The 23,944-nt window shown below is 41.2% G+C and overlaps 1 protein-coding gene across 1 annotated transcript; it reads right to left on the bottom strand.

Moving 5' to 3' along the window:
- Positions 1-852: 852 nt before the first annotated feature.
- LOC106570253 (delta-type opioid receptor) lies at positions 853-22,611 on the bottom strand. Its single transcript, XM_014142364.3, has 5 exons — positions 22,005-22,611; positions 6,227-6,459; positions 5,938-6,060; positions 5,334-5,628; positions 853-5,207 (listed from the first exon to the last, which is right to left on the bottom strand). The coding sequence occupies exons 1-5, from the start codon at positions 22,247-22,249 to the stop codon at positions 4,967-4,969; spliced, it is 1,137 nt and encodes a 378-aa protein (XP_013997839.1). The 5' UTR covers positions 22,250-22,611; the 3' UTR covers positions 853-4,966.
- Positions 22,612-23,944: the final 1,333 nt, after the last annotated feature.

The following is a 23,944-nucleotide window of genomic DNA, read 5'->3' as shown; positions in this document are numbered from 1 at the left end:
TGGAGGCTGCTGAAGGGAAGACGGATCATAATAATGGCCGAAATGGAGTGAATGAAATGGTATCAAACACATGGTTTCACCATTCCATACACTCCATTCCAGCCATTATTATGATCCGTCCTCCCCTCAGCAGCCTCCACTGGTAGATAGTCTGTAGAGCATCTACCGATTGATTATCCAAGTAAAGTGCTACTGGTCTTTGTTTTTCTGTTGTCTGTTTTAGAATGTTTTAATGTACTGTGAAGACAATAACTAATAGTTTAGCTATCCATCCACAGTTCCTCGACTAGACATAGAACACACCTAAACCCTAACCCAGCTATCGTTAGCCACAAATGCTAACGCAACAAGACGCATGATAATGTAAGACCGCTAAAACGTATGATACTATACGACCGATAGTCCGCCACCAGACCATTTGTAACATATCATACAAATTGGAGGACGTAACATATCATACGAAATGGAGAACGTACATATCATCCGAAATGGAGGACGTACATATCATACGAAATGGAGGACGTAATATATCATACGAAATTGAAGACGTAACATATCATACATACACAATGGAGGACGTACATATCATACGAAATGGAGGATGTAATATATCATACGAAATGGAAGACGTAACATATCATACATACACAATGGAGGACGTACATATCATACGAAATGGAGGATGTAATATATCATACGAAATGGAAGACGTAACATATCATACGAAATGGAAGACGTAACATATCATACGAAATGGAGGGACACAAAAACACCACAACATAATGCGAATGGGTGTGAAACTGTTGGTTCTACAAATCATTCCATGGTTTTTACAAATTGGGAAACATCATTTTCTACCGTGTTCATTTTATTGATTTTGTTGTTGTTTTAATCAATAATCCGAGAAGCTTCTTGTAAAACATCTTGGCTTGCTGTTAATTCAACAATGCATTTTACAATAGATACTCATCTAGCGTAAGTTATAAACTATAAACTATAAGGATTACTGCATGAGCACTGCAAAGTTAATCATGATGGGTTCATGTGTGACTAGCACAAATACCTTACAGTCTCTGGCAATACATTGAATATAAGCAAACATACATCTTTTTGTATACGTTTTACAGAAATGTTCCAGTATCCAATAGTTTTTAAAGGAGTTACATATAAATGTATATTAATTCAGAAAAATGACAAAATTCACTAACTGCAATATCCAAAGCAGGGCAGAAGAACAGTGCTAGAAAAAACATAGGTAAAGCTTTATTTGGATTAAATAGTGAATCTGTAGGCTAAAAAAATACTGTTGCTATCCTGCTGATAGTCTACAGCTAGTTTGTTGAACATCTGCACATTGACTATTTAAATAAAGTTCTACCAAAATACACTGAGTGTACAAAACATTAAGGACACCTGCACTTTCCATTACATATTGTAGACTGACCAGGGGACTCCATTTGAAAGCTATGATCCCTTATTGATATCACTTGTTAAATCCAATTCAATCAATGTAGATGAATGGAGGAGACAGGTTAAAGAAGGATTTTCAAGCCTTCAGACAATTAAGACATGCATGGTGTATGTGTGTCATTCAGAGGGTGAATGGGCAAGACAAAATATTTAAGTGTCTTTGAATGGGGAATGGTAGTAAGTGCCAGGCACACTGGTTTGTATCAAGAACTGCAATGCTGCTGGGTTTTCCATCCTCAACAGTTTCCTGTGTGTATCAATAATGGTCCAACACACAAACATCAAGCCAACTTGACACAACTGTGGGAAGCATTGGAGGCAACACGGGCCAGCACGGGCCTTGGGGTCAACAAGGGGGGGTGCAACTAAGTATTAGGAAGGTGTCCTTAATGTTTTGTACACTCAGTGTATAAGTATAAAAAATCATGAATGATAGATTGTGAAATAATGAAATTAGATTTTCAACACAAAGAGTAACTCACATGAAGAGAGAAAGGAAAGTTACAATTGTATTGTAGTATTGTAGCTATTGACAGCGGTTCCGAGAAATACTATGTGGGAGTTAGCCTTGATCAATATAAAATCCATCGTTCTATAACAGACACTCAGAGGCAAAAAGGTTATAGTAGGCTATTAGCAACTGTTGCTCTAGTAAAAATGGGTGGCTAAGTGCCATTTTTATTTCGTGACATTTGCACGTATTTGTCAGTTTAATGTACTCTTTACCATTATGGTCCCACTGTGTATTTAGATGTACAATTCATTTACAGAAGTTGGGAACATTGTTACACTGGAGTACAGTGCTTAAATATCTGTACCCTGTCGATTTGAGCTTGTTTGCAAAGCTAATGCATGTAATCAATATCATATCTGTAATACATAATGATATGTAGGCTGTTCCACATTTTAATACACTATCTCTCTTTGTAGAAGCCATGTAAATACATAGTTTTAGATCCACATAATAATATAAAGTGTGTCTGTCAGGAATACTGACAAAAGCAAAGAGAACATAAACCAGAAACGGATTCAGCTGTAAATAATTCAGCAGTCTGTGTTATTAGTCCTGAAGCATTTTCACTCACTGCCAGGACATATACTGCAAATAAGACCGGGATGAAAATAAGCTCATTTTAGAAATGGAACTTCATCTGTTTCTCTCTTCTTTTCTTTTTTAATCTAAGACTAGCCTCAGCAGTTAAGCAGTACAGTAGCTAATAAAGCATACAGCTATGTGATCAAATATCACTGTGAAAATGGAGCGATAGTCACCATCAAAACAGCATACAGAATCACATGCACAAATGGAAGCCAGTTAGTTTCACCTGTCACTGAAAAAGTTAGCCAACTACGTAAATAATATGTAGGAGTTCTGAGAATATCTATATCTACAAAGTCACGTTAAGTGATTTTAGTTTGGAACTGATTTTGGTTTCCTTACCTTCAGTAAACCACAAACTTCTCGTCCACATTTTCGGGCTTGTCACAGTGGTTCATGACATATCATCATGCCCAAGGTCAGTAAAAAATATAGCTACTTCTGAAATGGTACCCTATTCCCTACACAGTGCACTACTTGGTCAAATGTAGTGCACTATATAGGGAATATGGTGCCATGTGGGTTGCAATCTATGGAACGATTTACAGGCTTGATCTTTCATCAGTATTGATGTTTTGCAAGGTTACTGGAAGATTTTATACCCTATAATAAACTCATAAATTATAGCCTACAGCCTATGAAATATGAAGGGTCATTTTAATCTTAATCACTATAATTAGTTGATGCCCTCAAGGTAAAATTGAGCGCTGTCATCATCTTTCTTAGGAATCTTATCATGACTTAATGGCATAGTTAAGTCTCTCTAATCTGCCATCGATTTAATTTGACAGATGACACAATATTTTTCTCCAATTAAACAGTAACACAGATAGTGAGTCCTTTCCAAATCTCACTTGGTTCAGCTATGTACATGCTCAGTGATTCTCAAGAGGTTTGTGGTCTTGGTCTCACAAGCCGCCATACTCTTCAGGCTTGTCAGTTTTAAAGTTGTTTTGCTGTTGTTGTTTCATTTTTACATTCATCAGAGTAGTAATGAATTCACACAGAGTGTAGATCTAGATTAGGCTGCTCCTCTACCCTCAGTGGTCTATGATTGTTTAGTTATTCCTCTCAGTCGTCCCTTCTACCTCTCTGCTCCAATTTATGAAAGTCTAGTAGGTTCGGAGCCGAGAGCCGAGGTGTCTGTGAGGAAATGCTATGGTACAGCAGCGGAGCACAGGCAGGCACAGAGCTCTGTGGTAGATTCCCATTGTTTCCAGATTCATGTAGCTATCAGCCCCATTTTCCCATTTTGTTTCAGTGTCTCATGCCCCAGTGCTTTGCACTAAAGTATGTTTTCATCCATCATCCAACCTGTCAAAACGGATCTGTAGATTCTTCTTCCACCATGGCGTGTGACATGTAGTTGTTTTGCCTTTTGGAGATGGAAAGTGGAAAATAACTTTGTTTTTTTCCTCCATTATATCTTAGTCAAGTGTGATGGAATATGCGTCAGAAATCTTAGAAAATTCATCATCGATGTTAGTTTACAGGTGCTTGCTTCCCAGAGAATAGAAAGAAGGTCTGATAAACAAAGGTTGGACATCCATGCTTCTCCACTTTCTGTTTGTCAAAGCTCAAGGCTACTGTGGCCTGGAGAAGCATTGACATCACACACACAGTGTACTGTACACACAGTGTACTGTACTGTCTGTCTTTTTCTATTCACACTACTTCAAGATGGATGATGCAGTCTCTGGTACATGAGATAAAAATAGACCACTGCTTAGCATTTGGAATCTTTGCCAAGTCCGTCAGCTGTAACAACTGTCCTTTTCACTGAACAGTGTTGTGTGTTTTCTCCACCCCCTCCTGGGTCAAACGTCCCCATTTCAGATGTCTACATATCTACTCATTCAGTGGTTTCCCTTACCCTGTTGTCTTATTTTAAAAACAACCCCAGTCCTATATTTGTGCAGCTTGTCATCAGTCACAAACAAGGATGACTTGTTGACAAAACCATGCCGTATACTTTGGACCACTGTCCTTGACAACATCCTGTGTATTCACTCTGCAGCCAGACATCCATTTGTCATAAACCAGAAATTCACTACTCAAAAAGGCCTGGCACCTTCGCAGATTGTCTCTAGATAGAACCTTCACAGAGATGTGTGTTGAGTTTTATTGAAAACGATTTATGATAAAGAATTGAATCTCTCTACTTCTGAGCTACAATAAAGAAAGTTCCTAAATCTCACTGGTAGGAATGTCAATGATGAGGTCTAAAAAAACGATGGTGTGTTTTGGATCCTCCTTTACTGACTCCTCTGTGTGACTCTGACTAAATCATTGTTTGTCCTGTCAGAACTCTGTTGTGGAGATCTGGGTGATCTCAGACTGCAGGTCTTGCTGGACCCTCCTGGATCGAGAACCACGAGGGATCTGGTCCATGCCTAGTCATACGGGCTTCTTTTCTGTCCCAGCTTCAGTCGGAGCGCAGACGGACACGGGTTCCCGATTGGCGTTCCGACCCCTGTTGAGGGAGTTGCGTTCCACGCGGGTCCGGCAGGGCAGGCAGAAGTCCCGGAAGCACCTCTTGAAGTTCTCGTCCAGGAAAGCATAGAGAACAGGGTTGAGACTACTGTTCATGTAGCCCAGTGCAATGCAGAGGTGCCAGCTGGCTTTCACGTAGGGGTTCCTGTTAATAATGAATCATAATAAGTTATGTATAATTTTAGTTTATGCCCTTTTTCAACACACCCAAAGAATTTTGACGTAATAAAATTGACAAGAAAGTAAAAGTACACGAAACATAACGACTAACCCAGAGTCGATCTCCACCAGAGTCTTGATGATGATGAAGATGTGGATGGGCGTCCAGCAGATAATGAAGGCCGCAACAATCACGAGGACCATGCGGGTGATGCGGCGCATGTTGCGGTCCTTCTCCTTAGAGCCGGAGAGCAGGCGGATGCTGCGCAAACGCAGTATCATCAGACCATAGCAGATGGTGATGACCATGACAGGGATGATGAAGGCAAAGATGAAAACGCAGATCTTAGTGACTGTGTCCCAGTACCAGTCAGGGTCGGGGAACTTCAGTGTACACATAGTCTGACCTAGGAGTTGAGAGGGGTGGAGGAGAGACGAGATGGGTGGAGGAGAGAAGAGAGGGGGGAGGAGAGAAGAGATGGGTGGAGGAGAGAAGGAAAGGAGTCAGACACGTTTAAAGATGAGACAGCTCTAGAGAAGAGACTGTAGGAAGTTTATATTATAGAGATAATTGATATTTGACCAAAGATGTAATAAACTGTACTGTAAATTTGCAGGAATAGTGACTTATTCTCTTATTTAATGGGATAATATACAAGAAAGACGATGAAAGAAGTGTCAAAAACGTGCTAGCTAGTTTAACGTTACTTTCTCACCACTGTCTGTTGTTTTGGTCACCGCCATAACCATGATGGGCACTCCGATGGCAGAGGACAGAACCCAGATCAGAACGTTGATGATCTTACCCTTGGCGGGCGTCCTGAACTCCAGGGCTCTCACTGGGTGACACACAGAAAATTACGTTTCAATTGCAACTTATATTATAGTGAGTGTTATTGGCTCTAAGCACCCTTTCATTTATATTTGCGAGAAGATACACTCTGGTTAAAAGTAGTGCACTATAAAGTGAATAGGGTGCCAGGTGGAATGCTTCTGTCTCTTTACCTGGGTGGCACACAGCAATGTAGCGGTCCACAGACATCATGGTCAGGGTAAAGATGCTTGTGAACATGTTGTAGTAGTCGATGGCGATGACCACCTTACAGAGGACCTCTCCGAAGGCCCAGGTCCCCATCAGGTACTTGGCGCTCTGGAAGGGCAGTGTGCTGGTGGCTAGGGCGTCCGCTAGAGCCAGGTTAAAGATGTAGATGTTGGTGGATGTCTTCATCTTGGTGTATCTGTGGACAGAGACATTTGTTAAATAGATGTTACTATCAAACCGTATGTTGTTTTCTGTGAGGATTTTGACATGAATTGTGATGCAGTGAATTATAAGTGTGATTCATGTCAAATTCAATTTCAATTCACCTACCAAATTGACTTTTGAATTTATCTCAACCTTGGTGAAAGATCATTAAATTAAAATGATTATGCAGTCAGTAATGACAGCGGTTGGTGCGGATGGTAGAATTTCTGTTATACACTTTGGGTTGAGAGAGCTACAGTTGAAGTCGGAAGTTTACATACACTTAGGTTGGAGTCATTAAAACACATTTTTCAACCACACCACACATTTCTTGTTAACAAACTATAGTTTTGGCAAGTCGGTTAGGACATCTACTTTGTGCATGACACAAGTCATTTTTCCAACAATTGTTTACCTTATTTCACTTATAATTCACTGTATCACACTGTATCACACTTATAATTCACTGTATCACAATTCCAGTGGGTCAGAAGTTTTCATACAATAAGTTGACCGTGCCTTTAAACAGCTTGTAAAATTCCCAGAAAATGATGTCATGGCTTTAGAAGCTTCTGACAGGCTAATTGAAATCATTTGAGTCAATTGGAGGTGTACCTGTGGATGTATTTCAAGACCTACCTTTCAAGGCCTACCTAAACTCAGTGCCTCTTTGCTTGACATCATGGGAAAATAAAAAGAAATCAGTGAAGACCTCAGAAAAACATTGTAGACCACATGTCTGGTTCATCGTTGGGAGCAATTTCCAAAAGCCTGAAGGTACCACGTTCATCTGTACAAACAATAGCATGCAAGTATAAACACCATGGGACCACGCAGCCGTCATACCGCTCAGGAAGGAGACGCATTCTGTCTCCTAGAGATGAACGTACTTTGGTGCAAAAAGTGCAAATCAATCCCAGAACAACAGCAAAGGACCTTGTGAAGATGCTGGAGGAAACCGGTACAAATGTATCTATTTCCACAGTAAAACGAGTCCTATATCGACATAACCTGAAAGGCCGCTCAGCAAGGAAGAAGCCACTGCTCCAAAACTGCCATAAAAAAGCCAGACTACGGTTTGCAACTGCACATGGGGACAAAGATCGTAATTTTTGGAGAAAAGTCCTCTAGTCTGATAAAACAAAAATAGACCTCTTTGGCCATAATGACCATTATTATGTTTGGAGGAAAAAGGGGGATGCTTGCAAGCTGAAGAACACCATCCCAACAGTGAAGCATGGGGGTGGCAGCATCATGTTGTGTGGGTGCTTTGCTGCAGGAGGGCTGGTGCACTTCACAAAATAGATGGCATCATGAAGACGGAAAATGATGTGGATATATTGAAGCAACATCTCAAGCCATCAATCAGGAAGTTAAAGCTTGGTCGCAAATGGGTCTTCCAAATGAACAATGACCCCAAGCATACTTCCAAATTTGTGGAAAAATGGCTTAAGGACAACAAAGTCAAGGTATTGGAGTGGCCATCACAAAGCCCTGACCTCCGTCCTATAGAAAATTTGTGGGCAGAACTAAAAAAGCTTGTGCGAGAAAGGAGGCCTACAAACCTGACTCAGTTACACGAGCTCTGTGAGGAGGAATGGGCCAAAATTCACCCAACTTATTGTGGGAAGCTTGTGGAAGGCTACCCAAAACGTTTGACTCAAGTTAAACTATTTAAAGGCAATGCTACCAAATACTAATTAAGTGTATGTAAACTTCTGACCCACTGGGAATGTGATGAAAAAAATAAAAGCTGAAATAAATCATACTCTCTACTATTATTCTGACATTTCACATTCTTAAAATAAAGTGGTGATCCTAACTGACCTAAAACAGCGAATTGTTACTAGGATTAAATGTCAGGAATTGTAAAAAACTGAGTTTAAATGTATCTGGCTAAGGTGTATGTAAACTTCCCACTTCACCTTTAAATTCTGTAGATCAGAATTTTGTCCCTGTGTTTTCACTCACTTCCCAGATGCTCGAACTACTCTTGCTGTATATGTTGAGCAGAGAAACATTTGGAACATGTCATTCCAATTTTCTTTGCACATGGTTCTATTTCTCTCTGAACAAGTGATTAAAGAGAATTATACAACGTGTGGGTCTAATCCTGAATGCTAATTGGTTAAAAGCGCATTCCAACCGGTGTCTATTCCACAAGTTCCAACCGGCTAAATATATGATGTTAAAATGCCTATTTAGTCTGTTCCATCTGACTGCGCAATCCACTGTCTCATCAGCCCAGGCAGGGAAGTTACTAACTTGATCTCCGCTATAAAAAGCATCTAGATTTTATCTCACATTTCTTTTAGACTAACATTTAGTTTTCAACAATGGAGATTTGTATAAAACTTGCTGTCTTTCTCTCCGACATTTGCAACATTGGTTCAGTTTTCAAATTCGATCTCCAACTGTCCCATAGTAATGAACGTGTTGGGGTCGGTAGTTGGGACAAGAGAGAGAAAGAGAAAGGCAGTGTTTCAGTTCGCATTGTTTTAATGGATATATACACAAAGAAATGTCAATTGAAAAAAGTAAAGCGTAACGAAGTGCAGCTAGTTTGCTGTCTTTCCAGCTTCAGTTTGAAGTTATTGTGTTAGTTGTGTTATTAGCGAGCTTCTCTGAACAACAGTGTCCTAACGACAGAGCACATTTTCTATGCCAGGCAAAATTGTGCCTCATTAGCTCATTGTTATGGATGTCTCCAAATAAATGTCACAAGAAAACAGCTTAAGCAAACGCAGCTACTGTTGTTTTTCTGTCTGCACTGTCTGACGTGACTGTAAGTTAGCTGTAGTTGGCTAGCTACCAAGCAAGGGATAAGAACATTGCCAGCCAGTATGGCAATGGAACATTTAGAATGAACGACTTGGTCATGTCCATAGAAACAGAACAAAAAGACTGAACGTCTGGGTTGCGTTTCTGGCGACCAAACCAATAGAACGAATGACCAGCCGTCTTGGGTTGCAACCCTAGATTTGTTTCGGGACTATATCTTGTGGAAGGTTGAAATGGTATGAATAAATTAATCAAAATAACATTTCATGAAAATATGTCATCATTATTTGAATATGTTGGTAACCCGTTGTATAAAAGTGATAATGCCTTCAAAGCCGGTGTTTGGGGCCTAACAACACCCATACCAATATCCTCCAAACACCGGCTTATCACTTAATTGATCTCTTGTTGTATGGTGAACATGCGTGGAACAGCAAAACACGCTATTCGAATTCTCTTCATACGCGGCTCTATTTCTTTCTGAATGAGTGATTAAAGATAATTGATATACTTCAGGCTTGTTAGTGTCTGATCAAGCACTTTGAGGACCGCTTATGACTATTTGCTGCATTAAGATATGTTCTACTCCTCTAAAAATAAATCTTTACCTTTTTGTAATTAGACCCAAGACCCACTGGGCATCAGTTTTTTTAATTTATTTTTATTTTGGGGATTTAAATGGTGTGGCAACAACGTTGATTCAACCAGTTTTTGCCCAGTGGGGAGAATGTTGGCTGAGTCACTTGAGTAGTTAGAGATATTGGCCTAATGGGGTCAGAATCGCTCTGAAGGCACAATATAAATGTGTTCATAGAGATATATTATATCTTAACCTACTTTGCCTTCAAAACAGTATTCTATTAGTCATAGCCCATTGGTCTGTATGTAAAATGCTGTAAGAGTTACAGAATATGCTGTGTTGAAATTGGTGTGCCTAAGTGAGAACGGTACTTGTCAATAGATTTTTGCACTGTGCGGCATGGTTCTGTGGATACATTAAGTGAATATTTTGTACAGTCCATTTAGTTAATGGTCCAGATGTGTGTGTTCACCATAAAAGCTATTGATGTTCAAAAGCCAAAAGGACAACAAAATCAAACCAAACAACACTCAGAATGAAGTAAACAACATTTACTGGAAAATGGAAATCAGCTTTGGGTGTTGGTCAGTCTTTTGACAGTGACTGTAAGCTCCAAATCCTAACTCCCTGTTGGGTCGTTCCATGTCATTTCAGCAAGCTGTTACACCCACTATCTCAGATTGATTATGAAATCATTTTTGTAATAAGAAAAATATAAAATTAGCATTCTTGCTAAATCCTTTTGTTGAAATATAATTTGATTTCTGATAAATTAAGCTGCTTGATTGCACCCAAATTCATATAATATTCAATATGTCCTGGTAGTCCATCTGGCCACGTGGCCTTGTGACTGTTGAATGTTTAAACGTCTTGCTCATATCGGCTACGGAGAGCGTGATCACGCAGTCGTCTGGAACAGCTGGTGCTCTCATGCATACTTCAGTGTTGCTTGCATGTAGCTCGTCTGGTAGACTTGTGTCACTAGGCAGCTTGCTGCGTTTCCCTTTGTTGTCCGTAATAGTTTACAAGCCCTGCCACATCAGACGAGCGTCAGAGCCAGTGTAGTAGGATTCAATTTTAGTCCTGTATTAACGCTTTGCTTGTTCGTCTGAGGGCATAGTGGGATTTATTATAAGCGTCTGGATTAGTGTCCTGCCTCTTGAAAGCGAAAGCTCTTTCCTTTAGCTTGGTGCGGACATTCCCTGTAATCCATGGCTTCTGGTTTGGATATGTACGTACAGTCACTGTGGGGAGGATGTCGTTGATGCACTTTTTGATGAGCTGGTGACTGAGTAAAAAATTAGGGCTGTTGCAAGAATGCTTATCTTGTCTGTTTCTAACAACAGAAATGATTTCTGAACAATCTGACATGGTGGGTGTCAGTAAGATGGTCATTGATCTACTGGCTCTGCCTCTCCAGGGTATCAGTCACTCTCTACACCATAAATACGGCCCTGGCAATTACACAATCCCACTGTTAAAAGTAGAGACAGGCTAGGTGGAGGGATTGATGAATGCAAAAAATCTGTCAGGAATCACTCCAACGAACAGCATCCTGTACCTGACTTATACAATATGCTTTTCCAGCTTTGTAGCTCCATTCCTATGCTGTAAAGTTATACATTCAATTGTATTGTCAAATTTAATAATATCAGTACTGTATACAGATGTAGGATTTTAATTTGATAACCCTGTTACAGGATAACATTCCTACAATGCAGGACATTTAAAACGTGTTGTTTATTTGAGGTGTAAAAAGGTTTCGGAAGTTTGTAATTCCCACTTAGAAATGTCAGACTTGATTTTCCCTTGCGAAAAACGTCTAAACCTCTACATAAATGTCCATTAATTATAATTCACACAATCATTCACATTTCCTGTTGCTGCAGGATTCTTTTCCTGGCTCAAACTGGCTCAAATTAAGATCCTACATCTATAATCTGTGGTCAGTAGCACTGTGGTTTCTAAATGGGTCTCTGTTGTACAAACACATCACTAGTCTATTGCTGTGAACCTGCTCATAGTGTATCACAACTATATCTCACTGGGGCAAGGAAGATATGTTTTAGGAAATATTGCTTGAGTCATGTACTGTGGTGCCAGAGACAGAGTAAATCTATTGTCTGAAGTTTCCGGTGCTCAGATGTGTTCTGAGTCAGACTACAGCAGGTTACACTCTTTTACCGCTAGGGAAGAAGATTGTTCTTGATGGGAGATTTCTTTCTCTGTCTGTTAGAACCCTTTGATTCAGCATAACTTGATATATGAATCCGTCTGTGCTCCCTAGCGCCACTGTCAGCAGGAGAGAATTAGATATTACATGTTCATTCTTATATTTTTCGTATTTAGAAAACGACGGTGAATCGCAGGCAGTCGTTATACCCTTTGGATGGGTTTGCTCTCTGCGTATGTAGAATCATTATCGCTAGCCCTGATCTGAGCTGGCGTGGTCGGGGCACACACACCCACACCTCTCCTCCACCACCAAGACCCATGCTGGGACCATGTCCCTTCTTGTCCTTCCTGTACATAACCATGGCCCACTCCCCTCTGCCTTGAACAAATGTTACAGGAGCCAGGGCTTACACACGATAGACACACACACACGGAGACGGAGACGCAACGAGAGACGCATCGAGTGGGTGTCCTCTGGGCTCTGTTTGTGTGGATGGATGTTGATGAAGTGGCTAGAGAAGGGGAGAAGAGGCGGGTGGGCGGTGGGGGAAGAGACATGATGTCACATGTGCACGATGTCACACATACAGGAGCTGAGAACACACAAGTGGCCAGATACTGGCAAGATGTTGAAAGGATAAGGTGTTCTGTACAGCACTGGGCGGTACAGTCGTTTCAAGGAACTGGCTAAGATAGGCTGTCCCTCCCTGCTATCTTTAAAGGGGGTGTAGCTGACAACCTGAAGCATATTCTCATCAGGTTACAGCACCAAGGCAGGTTTCACCACAACATGCTACGTTCCATTTCCCTTTGAGGATGACAGCTGTGCATGCATTAATCATAGAAGAGGAGGGAGAAGATGAGCTTTTGATATTTTCCCACGGTGCCCACTCTGTTCATGCCATCCGTTTAACTGGTTCTGGACCTGTAGTAGTTAGCTAATGCTACAGGTTCATGGGGGTGGTCCATTTTCCTTGTTGGAAGCCTGAAAAGCTTGAAAACAGTGGGCTATTTTCTTCCAATGTCATGTTAAATCATGCTGTTCAAAATGAGAACCATGAACTGTAACTGTAATAGTATCATAGATGTCAGTCTAGTTGGGGTTTGTAGCTGTGGAGCTGTCATTGCTGTCCTGCCCTGTCATCTCGTGTCCCTAGAGCAGTGGTTCACAACCATTGCCATTCGGTGGACCACCAAATCACCGTCAAAACCTCTTGAGGACAATTATTTGTGGAGTCACTAAATGTTTTATCATTAAATATCTTGCCAGACAAATTTGGAGTCCATTTTATCTGTGAATGTAACAGTTAAAAGGCCTGTTATTATTATTATAAACAATTTGCATTTTTAAAAGAAATGAACATTTCTTATAATACAATTAATACCCCCAACTGTTTTGAATTTTGAAGGAAAATAAATTGTAGAAACAAAAGAACCACGGACCACAGGTTGAAAACTACTGCCTTAGAGGTTAATCAGCATATGGAGGAGGCAGATCCTTGTTAGAATCACTGCTGCAGGCTACAGAGGGTCATGTCTGTATGTGTTTGTGTGTGCGCGTGCACATTCGTTAATGTGTGTGCGTTTGTTAAATTCACTGCAGCAGGGAACAGAGGGTCATTTTAAAAACGTCAGTCAGTGGCCTTGGTTCCAGGACAAACAGGATGGACATTGAATACTTCCTTCTCCTGACGCTGGTGAATATTGATTATTGTCTTATTGATCACAGCTTCATCAGACCACAGGCAACATTTGTATATTGGGTACGTACACCCAGAGCCATTGATCATAGTCTGTCACCACAAGTTAATCACTCGGTCCAGTATTAACCATGTTCACTGGGCTCCAGTCCAATGTGTGTCCATTTCAGCCAACGGCAGCACACCATGAAAAGATTAACTATATATACAAAAGTATGTCGACACGCTTTCTAATTAGTGGATTTGGCTATTTCAGCCACACCCGTTGCTGACAAGTGTAGAAAAATCAAGCACACAGCCATGCAATCACCATAGACAAACATTGGCAGTAGAATGGCCTTAATGAAGAACTCAGTGACATTCAACAAGTCAGTTCATCAAATTTCTTCCCTGCTAGAGCTTCCCTGGTCAACTGTTTAGTGCTGTTATTGTGAACTAGATACGTCTAGGAGCAACAACGGCTCAGCCGCGAAGTGGTAGGCCACACCAGTTCACAGAATGGGACCACCGGGTACTGAAGCGCATAGCCTGTAAAAATTGTCTGTCCTCGGTTCCAACACTCACTACTGAGTTCCAAACTGCCTCTGGAACCAACATCAGCACAAAAACTGTGCATCGGGATCTTAAGATCACCATGTGCAATGCCAAGCGTCGGCTGGAGTGGTGTAAAGCTCGCCACCATTGGACTTTGGAGCAGTGGAAACACGTTCTCTGGATTGATGAATCATGCTTGGAGGAGGAATAATGGTCTGGGGCTGTTTTTCATGGTTCGGGCTAGGCCTCTAAGTTACAGTAAAGGGAAATCTTAACGCTACAACAAACAACGACATTGTAGACGATTATGTGCTTCAAACCTTATGGAAACAGTTTGGGGAAGGCCCTTTCCTGTTTCAGCATGACAATACCACCGTGCATAAAGTGAAGTCCATACAGATATGGTTTGTAGAGAGCGGTGTGGAAGAACTAGACTGGCCTGCACAGAGCCCTGACCTCAACCCCATCGAACACATTTGGGATTAATTAGAACGCCGACTGCGAGCCAGGACTAATCGCCCAACATCAGTGCCTGACCTCACTAATGCTCTTGTTGCTGAATGGAAGCAAGTCCCTGCAGCAATGTTCCTACATCTAGTGGAAAGCCTTTCAAGAAGAGTGGAGGCTGTTATAGCAGCAAAAAGGGGCACCAACCCCATATTAATGCCCATCATTTTGGAATGAGATGTTCAACGAGCAGGTTTCCACATACTTTTGTAGTGTATCTTGCTGCTGTAACGGAGGTGGTTTGGTAAACCATGCTTGCTTGATAGCTAACCTTGCCTCAGACCTGAAAAGTTGTTTGCTCTATGAGTTATTACTTAGGCTTTAGCTCAGAGGGCTGACACAGTCATGTGGCGCATGGGAGATGCAGACTCAATCCTCAGTTTGTCACAATGCTTGGAGACAGTCAAAAGAGTACTCACTCTTTTATGAGGGTCCTTCATTCAGTACGTTTACTATGAATTGGAGACATTAGCATTTAGACCAGCAGTGCTCAAACTTTTGGGCTTGGTGGGCCAAAATATAATCTGAGTGGTGCCCAACTAGACATTATGTATTTAGAAATAGGAAAGGTAAACAATAGCTTTTTAAGGTCTTTAAACAATAGCATTTTAGTAAGCAATCATAAAATCACACCAAACTCACACTTAAGAACACATTCTGATTACCAGTAATGATGTATACATTTTTTCACAGTTGTGGCACAGAAACAGCAACCAAGTTTCTATGTTCATAAGGCTAATAACTTTAATATGTTTAAAATGACTTGAATATGGGAAAAGATGTAAAAATGTGTATTTGCTGCTCTGACCTGTCATAATTTCTGCCCCACTGTTTCCTCCATACTCTGCGGAAGTGTCCTCTACCCCTCTTCGCTTCCCACCACTTCCCTGACCAAACACACACTACTCCTCCCAGAGATTTCTCTCACACACACACACACACACACACACACACACACACACACACACACACACACACACACACACACACACACACACACACACACACACACACACACACACACACACTTCACACACACACTGCTGAGTAAGACAGTAAACATGCAGCGAGACACGGGAGCCGGTGTTGACTCACACCCGTCCTAAAAAACACCCAACCCAAGCTTCCACTCTACTGGTTACAATATTTCAGGCAGGAATTTCTGCTCTTTGTGTGTTTGGGTAAACCCTGATGTATTTCCCCAAAGAAAGGATTTCAACCTAATCAGAGTTATAAGATGTCAGCCTATGGTGTATACCAGAGTTTGAAGGTCATCTTATTCAAGCTCATTGGATGATTCTCCCCGTTTGGGAGTTTTCCTCCTAAGACAGCTCTGCTTATGCCCTACGTATGAATAAACCAAGTACACCACCTAGTACGTCAGCTACACCACTCAAAGAAGTCATTTTATCAACTGCACACCCACATTCATAACATTAGCCATTTAAATGTAGGTCATAGCACAGTACATTGGGTACAATGTGTGTGTGTGTGTGTGTGTGTGTGTGTGTGTGTGTGTGTGTGTGTGTGTGTGTGTGTGTGTGTGTGGCTGGCTGGCTGTCTAGCAGAGCAAATGCTGCTGACCTGGGCTATGTTACAGAGGGATGAACCACAATATTGGTGGTGTCAGCCCCAGCTCTCCCCTCAGTCCCCTCAGTCAGTAATCACAGAAGAGTCTTCTTTGGCTCTGTTCCAATATCCACACTAGCATACCACTCAGAATGAAGCAATGTATTGGGCACGTATTATAAGTGATGCTAGTGTGGATACTAAAACATAGCCTTCATATCTACCCAGGTAGCTCTCCCTCTGGAGCAGCCTACACCTGGGTTCAAATAGTATTCATTTTCTTTCAAATACATTGAGTGTTTGATTTAGCCTGCCTGGAATGCCAGATGGATACAGTCAACAGCTCTCTAGAACAGAGGGAGGGGAGATACTGTAGATGGCTCCTAAATAGCTGAATTACTCACTGTGCTGTGTTTTCAAAATGAATATCCAATGCCGATCACGATTCACAGTGAATGAACAATAGCGACTGACTGTGGACGCTAAAACACTCATTTTTCTCCACAAGTCAATGTTTTCTTTCCTGCTTCTTTCCTGTGTAAGGCTGATTACGCCATGCCTAGCACACAGTTACAGAGAATCAGAACACATCGAACCCAACTCAACGCCACCACTTTCTCCACACTTCATATCTCCCTCAGTCTCTTCCAATAAATGTGTGTAATTCAGTCCTTGGGCTGTTCTTGTCTATTGATGTTCTGTATTATGTCATGTTTTATGTTTTGTGTGGACCCCAGGAAGAGGATCTGCTGCTTCAGCAACAGCTAATGGGAATCCTAATAAATTACTAAAATACTAAATCTGTCTGTTTCTCTCCGCTTTCTCTCCCTGTCTCTCTCTGTTTCTCTCCCTCTCACATACCCACTCTCTCTCTCTCTGTCTGTCTCTGTTTCTGTCACTGCCTCACTCTCTCTCTCTCTCTCTCACTGTCTTTTTTCCCGCTCTCACTCCTTAAATTCTGGGGTGGTAGTCATGGTAATGACAGGTGATGTGCAAAGAAAACCCCACTTCAGAGCAAAAAAATCTGATCTGTGCGTCCAGACAGAGGTCGCATATGGAGGATTCGGTTTGTATCAGAATTCAGATCCACATATGGAGGTGGTATAAATCTGAAGTCAAAAGATCAGATTCTATGGGTTTTTTAGCTGTTTACACTCAAGGGAACACATATCATACTGTATCAGCAGGTTAGGACAGCATTTTAGCTAACCTAACCTTAACCCTTTTCGTAACCTTAATCTAACTCTCTTAACCTGTTACGTTAATTCTCCTAACCTGCTGCGTAAATTCTCCTAACCTGCTACGAAAAGTAACTTCCGTCCGTAGCTGTATAGGCCTACCATCTAGTAAAACCCCTTTAAAGCACCTCCACAGGGAGAAACCAGAGTCCTATATTTTGAGAGTTGGGCCAAAGCGGTTTCTGTCTGAATGTTCTGAGAGCGCCACTTTCTCCTCCACAGCTGTTGCTAAGTGAAAATTGACACTTCCGCATTGTGCTGTTTATTTCTGATAGTTTTCAAAACCTATGAAGATGTCAAGTGAAAGCAGATATGTAATTTGTTGAGAACATAACACTGTACCGACTTGGATACACATTATCCCGAATGCTAATCAATAAAAATGTCTGTTAAATTCACTGCTCTGTTTTGCTTGTTTACAGCGAGTCATTTCATAGGGAATTGTCGGAGGCGCTCTCGTATTGTACATCACCAACATTTTTAGAATAAAGGAGCTAACATGGCATCCGTTCTAATACCTGGACGAACTCTTAAATATATGGCTCTCGGAAAACCAACTAATGTCCATTGTCATGACAACCCCTTTCATTATCTGACAGGAGACAGCAGAAGAGACCACTATATGTATCTTTTCCCTGAAAACCAGAGAGGAGAGTTCATACTGATGGTAGCCTACTGGCTCTTACGGTCAAGACTTACAGCCGTATTATAAATTTGATTTAAGTAAATACAATCCTTGGCAATCTACACACAATACCACATAATGACAATGCGAAAAAGATATATTCTTTTAATTATTTTTTACCTATTTACATAAATATTCAGAGCCTTTGCTATGAGATTCGAAATTGAGCTCAGGTATATCCTGTTTCCATTGATCATCCTTGAGATGTTTCTACAACTTGATTGGAGTCCACCTGTGGTAAATTCAATTGATTGGACATGATTTGGAAAGGCACGCGCCTGTCTATATATGTCAGAGCAAAAAACAAGCCATGAGGTTGAAGGAATTGTATGTAGAGCTCTGAGACAGGATTGTGTCGAGGCACAGATCTGGGGAAGGGTACCACATTTTTTTTCAGCATTGAATGTCCCCAAGAACACAGTGGCCTCCATCATTCTTAAATGGAAGAAGTTTGGAACCACCAAGACTCTTCCTAGAGCTGGCCGCTTGGCCAAACTGAGCAATCGGGGGATAAAGGCCTTGCTCAGGTAGGTGACCAAGAACCCGATGGTCACTCTGACAGCACTCCAGAGTTCCTCTGTGGAGATGGGAGAACCTTCCAGAAGGACGACCATCTCTCCAGCACTCCACCAATCAGGCAATATGGTAGAGTGGCCAGACGGAAGCCACTCCTCAGTAAAAGGCACATGACAGCCCACTTGGACTTTGTCAAAAGGCACCTAAAGACTCATACCATGAAAAACCAGATTTTCTGGTCATAGGAAACCAAGATTGAACTCTTTGGCCTGAATGCCAAGCGTTACGTCTGGAGGAAACCTGGCACCATTCCTACGGTGAAGCATGGTGGTGGCAGCATCATTCTGTGGGAAGGTGTTTCAGCGGAAGGGACTGGGAGACTAGTCAGGTTTGAGGCAAAGATGAACGGAATGTCCTTGAGTGGCTCAGCCAAAACCCGGACTTGAACACGATGAAACATCTCTGACGTACCAGAAAATAGCTGTGCAGCAACTATTTCAAGAAAGTATGCTTCAAGAAATGACTGAGTAAATCGTCTGAATACTTATGTAAATGTATTATTTCAGTTTATTTTTAATAAATCAGCAAAAATGTCTAAACCTGTTTTTGCTTTGTCATTATGGGGTATTGTGTGTAGATTGATGACAGGCAAAAAAACAACTTAATACATTTTAGAATAAGGCTGTAATGTAACAAAATGTGGAAAAAGTCAAAGGGTCTGAATACTGTATATAACAGTATTGGGGTTAATTATGAATTGAGACGCAAATGTCTCTTTAATTCTGTTCAATTCATGAATTTGAATTGTATTTCAATTGGACATACCCCACAGGAAGCAGAATTTGAATGAAAGGAAGTGGAATTGAATTAAAATAAATGTAATTAAATTCAAATGACTTATTTATTCTACACATCCCCATAATTTTGGTTACAATAGCATAAGGTTGAAACATTTAATTTTCTAAACTCATTCTCTTGAAACCATTGTATATTATTATAGTGGTCTGGAAATATTCTAAGACCATGTTGTGGGTTGTCTATAATAATCCATAATTCCCTTAATGTTCTAAATATCAGAAATAAAACAATCCCAGAATGCATTAGATCAAACACTTCCTTATGGAGACATGCCAAAGCGAAATACTGCTTCACATCTGAGTTATAATCAAATTAATATTTGAAATGGTGTGTATATTCTTTGCATTATGAAGTGGCATTGATCAAATATTTGTGAAATGAATAAGACTTTCATGTTTCACATCTAAATTGAATTGGTTTCAATTGGTTTTAATTCAATTCTTCTTCCTGCAATTAAATTCAAATTATGCTTCCTGTGGGGTGAGGCCAATTCAAATTAAATTCTAATTCATTGTTTGAATTGAATTAAATTCAAAAATTCCAACCTTAAAGCTATTATTGGATTCAGAGCAACTAGACTGGACATTGTTTTATAATGTCTGACTGCAGTGGGCAATAAAGCTATTAGTGAATTCAGAGCTCCTAGACTGGATAAAGTTTTATAATGTCTGACAGCAGCAGGTAGTATTAGTGTACATCAGAGGAAGTAAGTGCACTAGACTGGATGCTCACTATCTTATAATGCTAGACAGTTTAGTACTGTCAAGGGTTCAGTTTAGTATACTGCTAGGGTTCAGTTTAGTACACTGCTAGGGTTCAGTTTAGTACACTGCTAGGGTTCAGTTTAGTACACTGCTAGGGTTCAGTTTAGTATACTGCTAGGGTTCAGTTTAGTACACTGCTAGGGTTCAGTTTAGTACACTGCTAGGGTTCAGTTTAGTACACTGCTAGGGTTCAGTTTAGTACACTGCTAGGGTTTAGTTTAGTACACTGCTAGGGTTCAATTTAGTATACTGCTAGGGTTCAGTTTAGTACACTGCTAGGGTTTAGTTTAGTACACTGCTAGGGTTCAGTTTAGTATATTGCTAGGGTTCCGTTTAGTACACTGCTAGGGTTCAGTTTAGTACACTGCTAGGGTTCAGTTTAGTACACTGCTAGGGTTCAGTTTAGTACACTGCTAGGATTTAGTTTAGTACACTGCTAGGGTTCAGTTTAGTACACTGCTAGGGTTTATTTTAGTACACTGCTAGGGTTCAGTTTAGTACACTGCTAGGGTTCAGTTTAGTACACTGCTAGGGTTCAGTTTAGTACACTGCTAGGGTTCAGTTTAGTACACTGCTAGGGTTCAGTTTAGTATACTGCTAGGGTTCAGTTTAGTACACTGCTAGGGTTCAGTTTAGTACACTGCTAGGGTTCAGTTTAGTACACTGCTAGGGTTCAGTTTAGTATACTGCTAGGGTTCAGTTTAGTACACTGCTAGGGTTCAGTTTAGTACACTGCTAGGGTTCAGTTTAGTACACTGCTAGGGTTCAGTTTAGTACACACTGTGTGGGTTCAGTCCTCCAAGTTTGGCCATGGCCTGCCATGTCTTTGAACATGTCAGAGGGGGGTTGTTAGAGCATTTTTGTGATGTGGGCAAAATGATTATCCTTAAAAATACACTCAGCATGGTAATGTCATCATAAACAATAAACCCATCACTAACATCAGTACTATTTAAATTAAGAGAGGGTGCAGATTGGGAATAGCCAATAATTGAATCCTGTTTATCTTAATTAATGTCTGTAAAATGGGAGCATTTGATAATAAAACTTTTTTTTAAGCTAGCCCAATTTTCGTACTCTTTTGAGTGCTGTCTAGTAGGCACAAACGCGCGCGCACACGCACACACACACACACACACACACACACACACACACACACTCCACCAGACTCTCTCTTTCCTTTGGTCCTCACGCACGAGTAGACATTGATTTACTGTTTCGCCAGCAAAAATGTATCCTTGTTGAATAAAAGCCAAAAAAAATAAAAATTATTATAGAGTGTAGCAACTTCAAATCACAGGAAATCATTCATTTTATCATTGATTTGCGTCCTGTGTTTGCTTTTGACAAATACACGGTTTGCTTAGCTAACACGAAGAGAGGCACACATGAGATATTGGTCTATATATCAAAAAACGTGATTTCTATACGAAATACACGATTCCCCTATAGCCTAAAACCTTCTTGAGAAAAGTACATTTTCAGTCACGCATATCCCCACAAATATCTGCATTCATTCACATGCTTTGTTACAGACAATAATAGGCATATAATCTCAAAAGCAAGTTCCCACCAATGATAGTAGGCTAAATAGAATATGCCACCGGAGGTTCCAGTAGAAAAGTCTTACCTCACCACCCCGTACATCACAAGGACATTCCCGAGCAATCCCACCACGCAGATAACCGAGTAGAGCGCGGTGATGGAGATGGCTACTATAATATTGGAGGCGCTCTGAACCGGGAGCTGCTGGGTGTAGTTTTCCCCGTTGGGCACGAACCCCATCTCGTCGTCCGGGTAGGTGACATTGAACGGAATCACCGAGTACATGTCGAAATCAGCCGGTTCAGCACCAGGGGCAGTGGACGGCTCCATGGCTCTAGGACTGTCGCGCTCCTGTGACTGTTACTGTTCTCTGGTCTGTGGTGCTGAAAACTTATCCAAGCACTACTGGTCGGCTAGTCGGACCCGGCTCGCGCTTTTGTTTCGCCTACTCGGCGTTTTATTGGCTGGAAGGTGTGTACTGATCCTCACGCGCCAAAGGGCGAGGTGAACAGTTTACAGTTGGTCTGTCTCACCGAGGGGTCGAACATGAAAAACAGAACGATGACACACTTCCCAACCCCAAAAATAAGAATGGAAAAGTAAAAATGATTTCACTTCTGTTTAGAGTTCACATAACATCAGGATGATTCAAGAATTGGTCGGTCTTGTGACTGGTTGAAAGAGAGGAGTCCTGTTCTCAGGAGGATCGGTCTGTGTAATGTTGACGGTAGCCTTTAGTGGGAAAGGTGCATGCAGTGATTTGTTCTCGCTCTGCAAACGTCTAATAATGTAAACACTCGCGCACTGCAAGTGTTTTTTTTTTATAGGCTAACGACATCAAAGCTGTGCACAGTAGGCTGATAATTGTTTTAGCCTATTCCGCTGAGCTATAGATTCATCTCTTCACGTATTGTAGGCTATGTGACAGAACATACACTATGTATACAAAAGTATGTGGACACCCCTTCAAATTACTGGATTCGGGAATTTCAGCCACACCCGTTGCTGACAGGTGTATAGAATCGAACACACCACCATGCAATCCCCATAGACAAACATTGGCAGTAGAATGGCCTTACTTGAAGAACTCAGTGACTTTCAACATGATAGTATCATAGGATGCCACCTTTTCAACAAGTCAGTGTGTCAAATTTCTGCCCTGCTAGATTTTCCCCGGTCAACTATAAGTGCTGTTATTGTGAAGTGGAAACGTCTAGGAGCAACAACGGCTCAGCCGCGAAGTGATAGGCCACACAAGCTCACAGAACGGGACCACCAAGTGCTGAAGCGCATAGCAGGTAAAAAAGAATCTGTCCTCAGCTGAAACACTCACTACCGAGTTCCAAACTGCCTCTGCAAGCAACATCAGCACAATAACTGTTCGTCTGGAGCTTCATGAAATGGGTTTCCTTTGCCGAGCAGCCGCACACAAGCGTCGGCTGGAGTGGTGTAAAACTTGCCACCATTGGACTCTGGAGCAGTGGAAATTAGTTCTCTGGAGTGATGAAAAGGGGGACCAACTCCATATTAATGCCCATGATTTTGCAATGCGATGTTTGATGAGCAGGTGTCCACATACTTTTGTTCATGTAGTGTATGATAAAAACGTTGTTGGCGTACAAGAACATGATGATGCAATTTTATTTTCATAAATAACCAAATGCAGGACTTCGAATGAAAGAAAATAATATTTACTGGGCCTAGGCGTATTAGTGATACAATTATGTTGACGTAGGAAGTTCTAGGCATAGTGCTTGGCAAGGCAAAGATAAAATATTCTAACTAGGAGTTGAACGGTGCCTCAGATGGTTTTGATGTGGCAATATTAATCATTTAATTGAAAATGTGGAAAATGTGGAAAAACTGCTCCTCATTAGAAAGCTGACATTTGTGGATGTTTTGCTCTCAAATCACCCCTCTATCCGTTCTTTCTAATCATTGATATTTCTCAGATCACCTGTGGAATAGTACAGCAACACCCTACGTACCGTGCCAATAGGGTTAACCCTTTTGGTGGGAATTGTA

Source organism: Salmo salar, chromosome 14 (genome assembly GCF_965601325.2).
Source record: "Salmo salar chromosome 14, fSalSal1, whole genome shotgun sequence".
Classification (NCBI taxonomy): Eukaryota; Metazoa; Chordata; class Actinopteri; order Salmoniformes; family Salmonidae; genus Salmo; species Salmo salar.
Note: the sequence above shows the minus strand (reverse complement) of the source record. Positions and strands in the feature narration are given on the sequence as shown.

What these genes read in the sequence shown, in the direction of transcription:
- LOC106570253 (XM_014142364.3), bottom strand. Translation starts at nt 22,249, where the DNA reads ATGGAGCCGTCCACTGCCCCTGGTGCTGAACCGGCTGATTTCGACATG. An exon ending in GTGATGTACGGGGTGGTGAG is followed by an intron (nt 6,460 to 22,004) that starts GTAAGACTTTTC and finishes CTCTGTCCACAG; the next exon opens with ATACACCAAGATGAAGACAT. An exon ending in CATTGCTGTGTGCCACCCAG is followed by an intron (nt 6,061 to 6,226) that starts GTAAAGAGACAG and finishes TGTGTCACCCAG; the next exon opens with TGAGAGCCCTGGAGTTCAGG.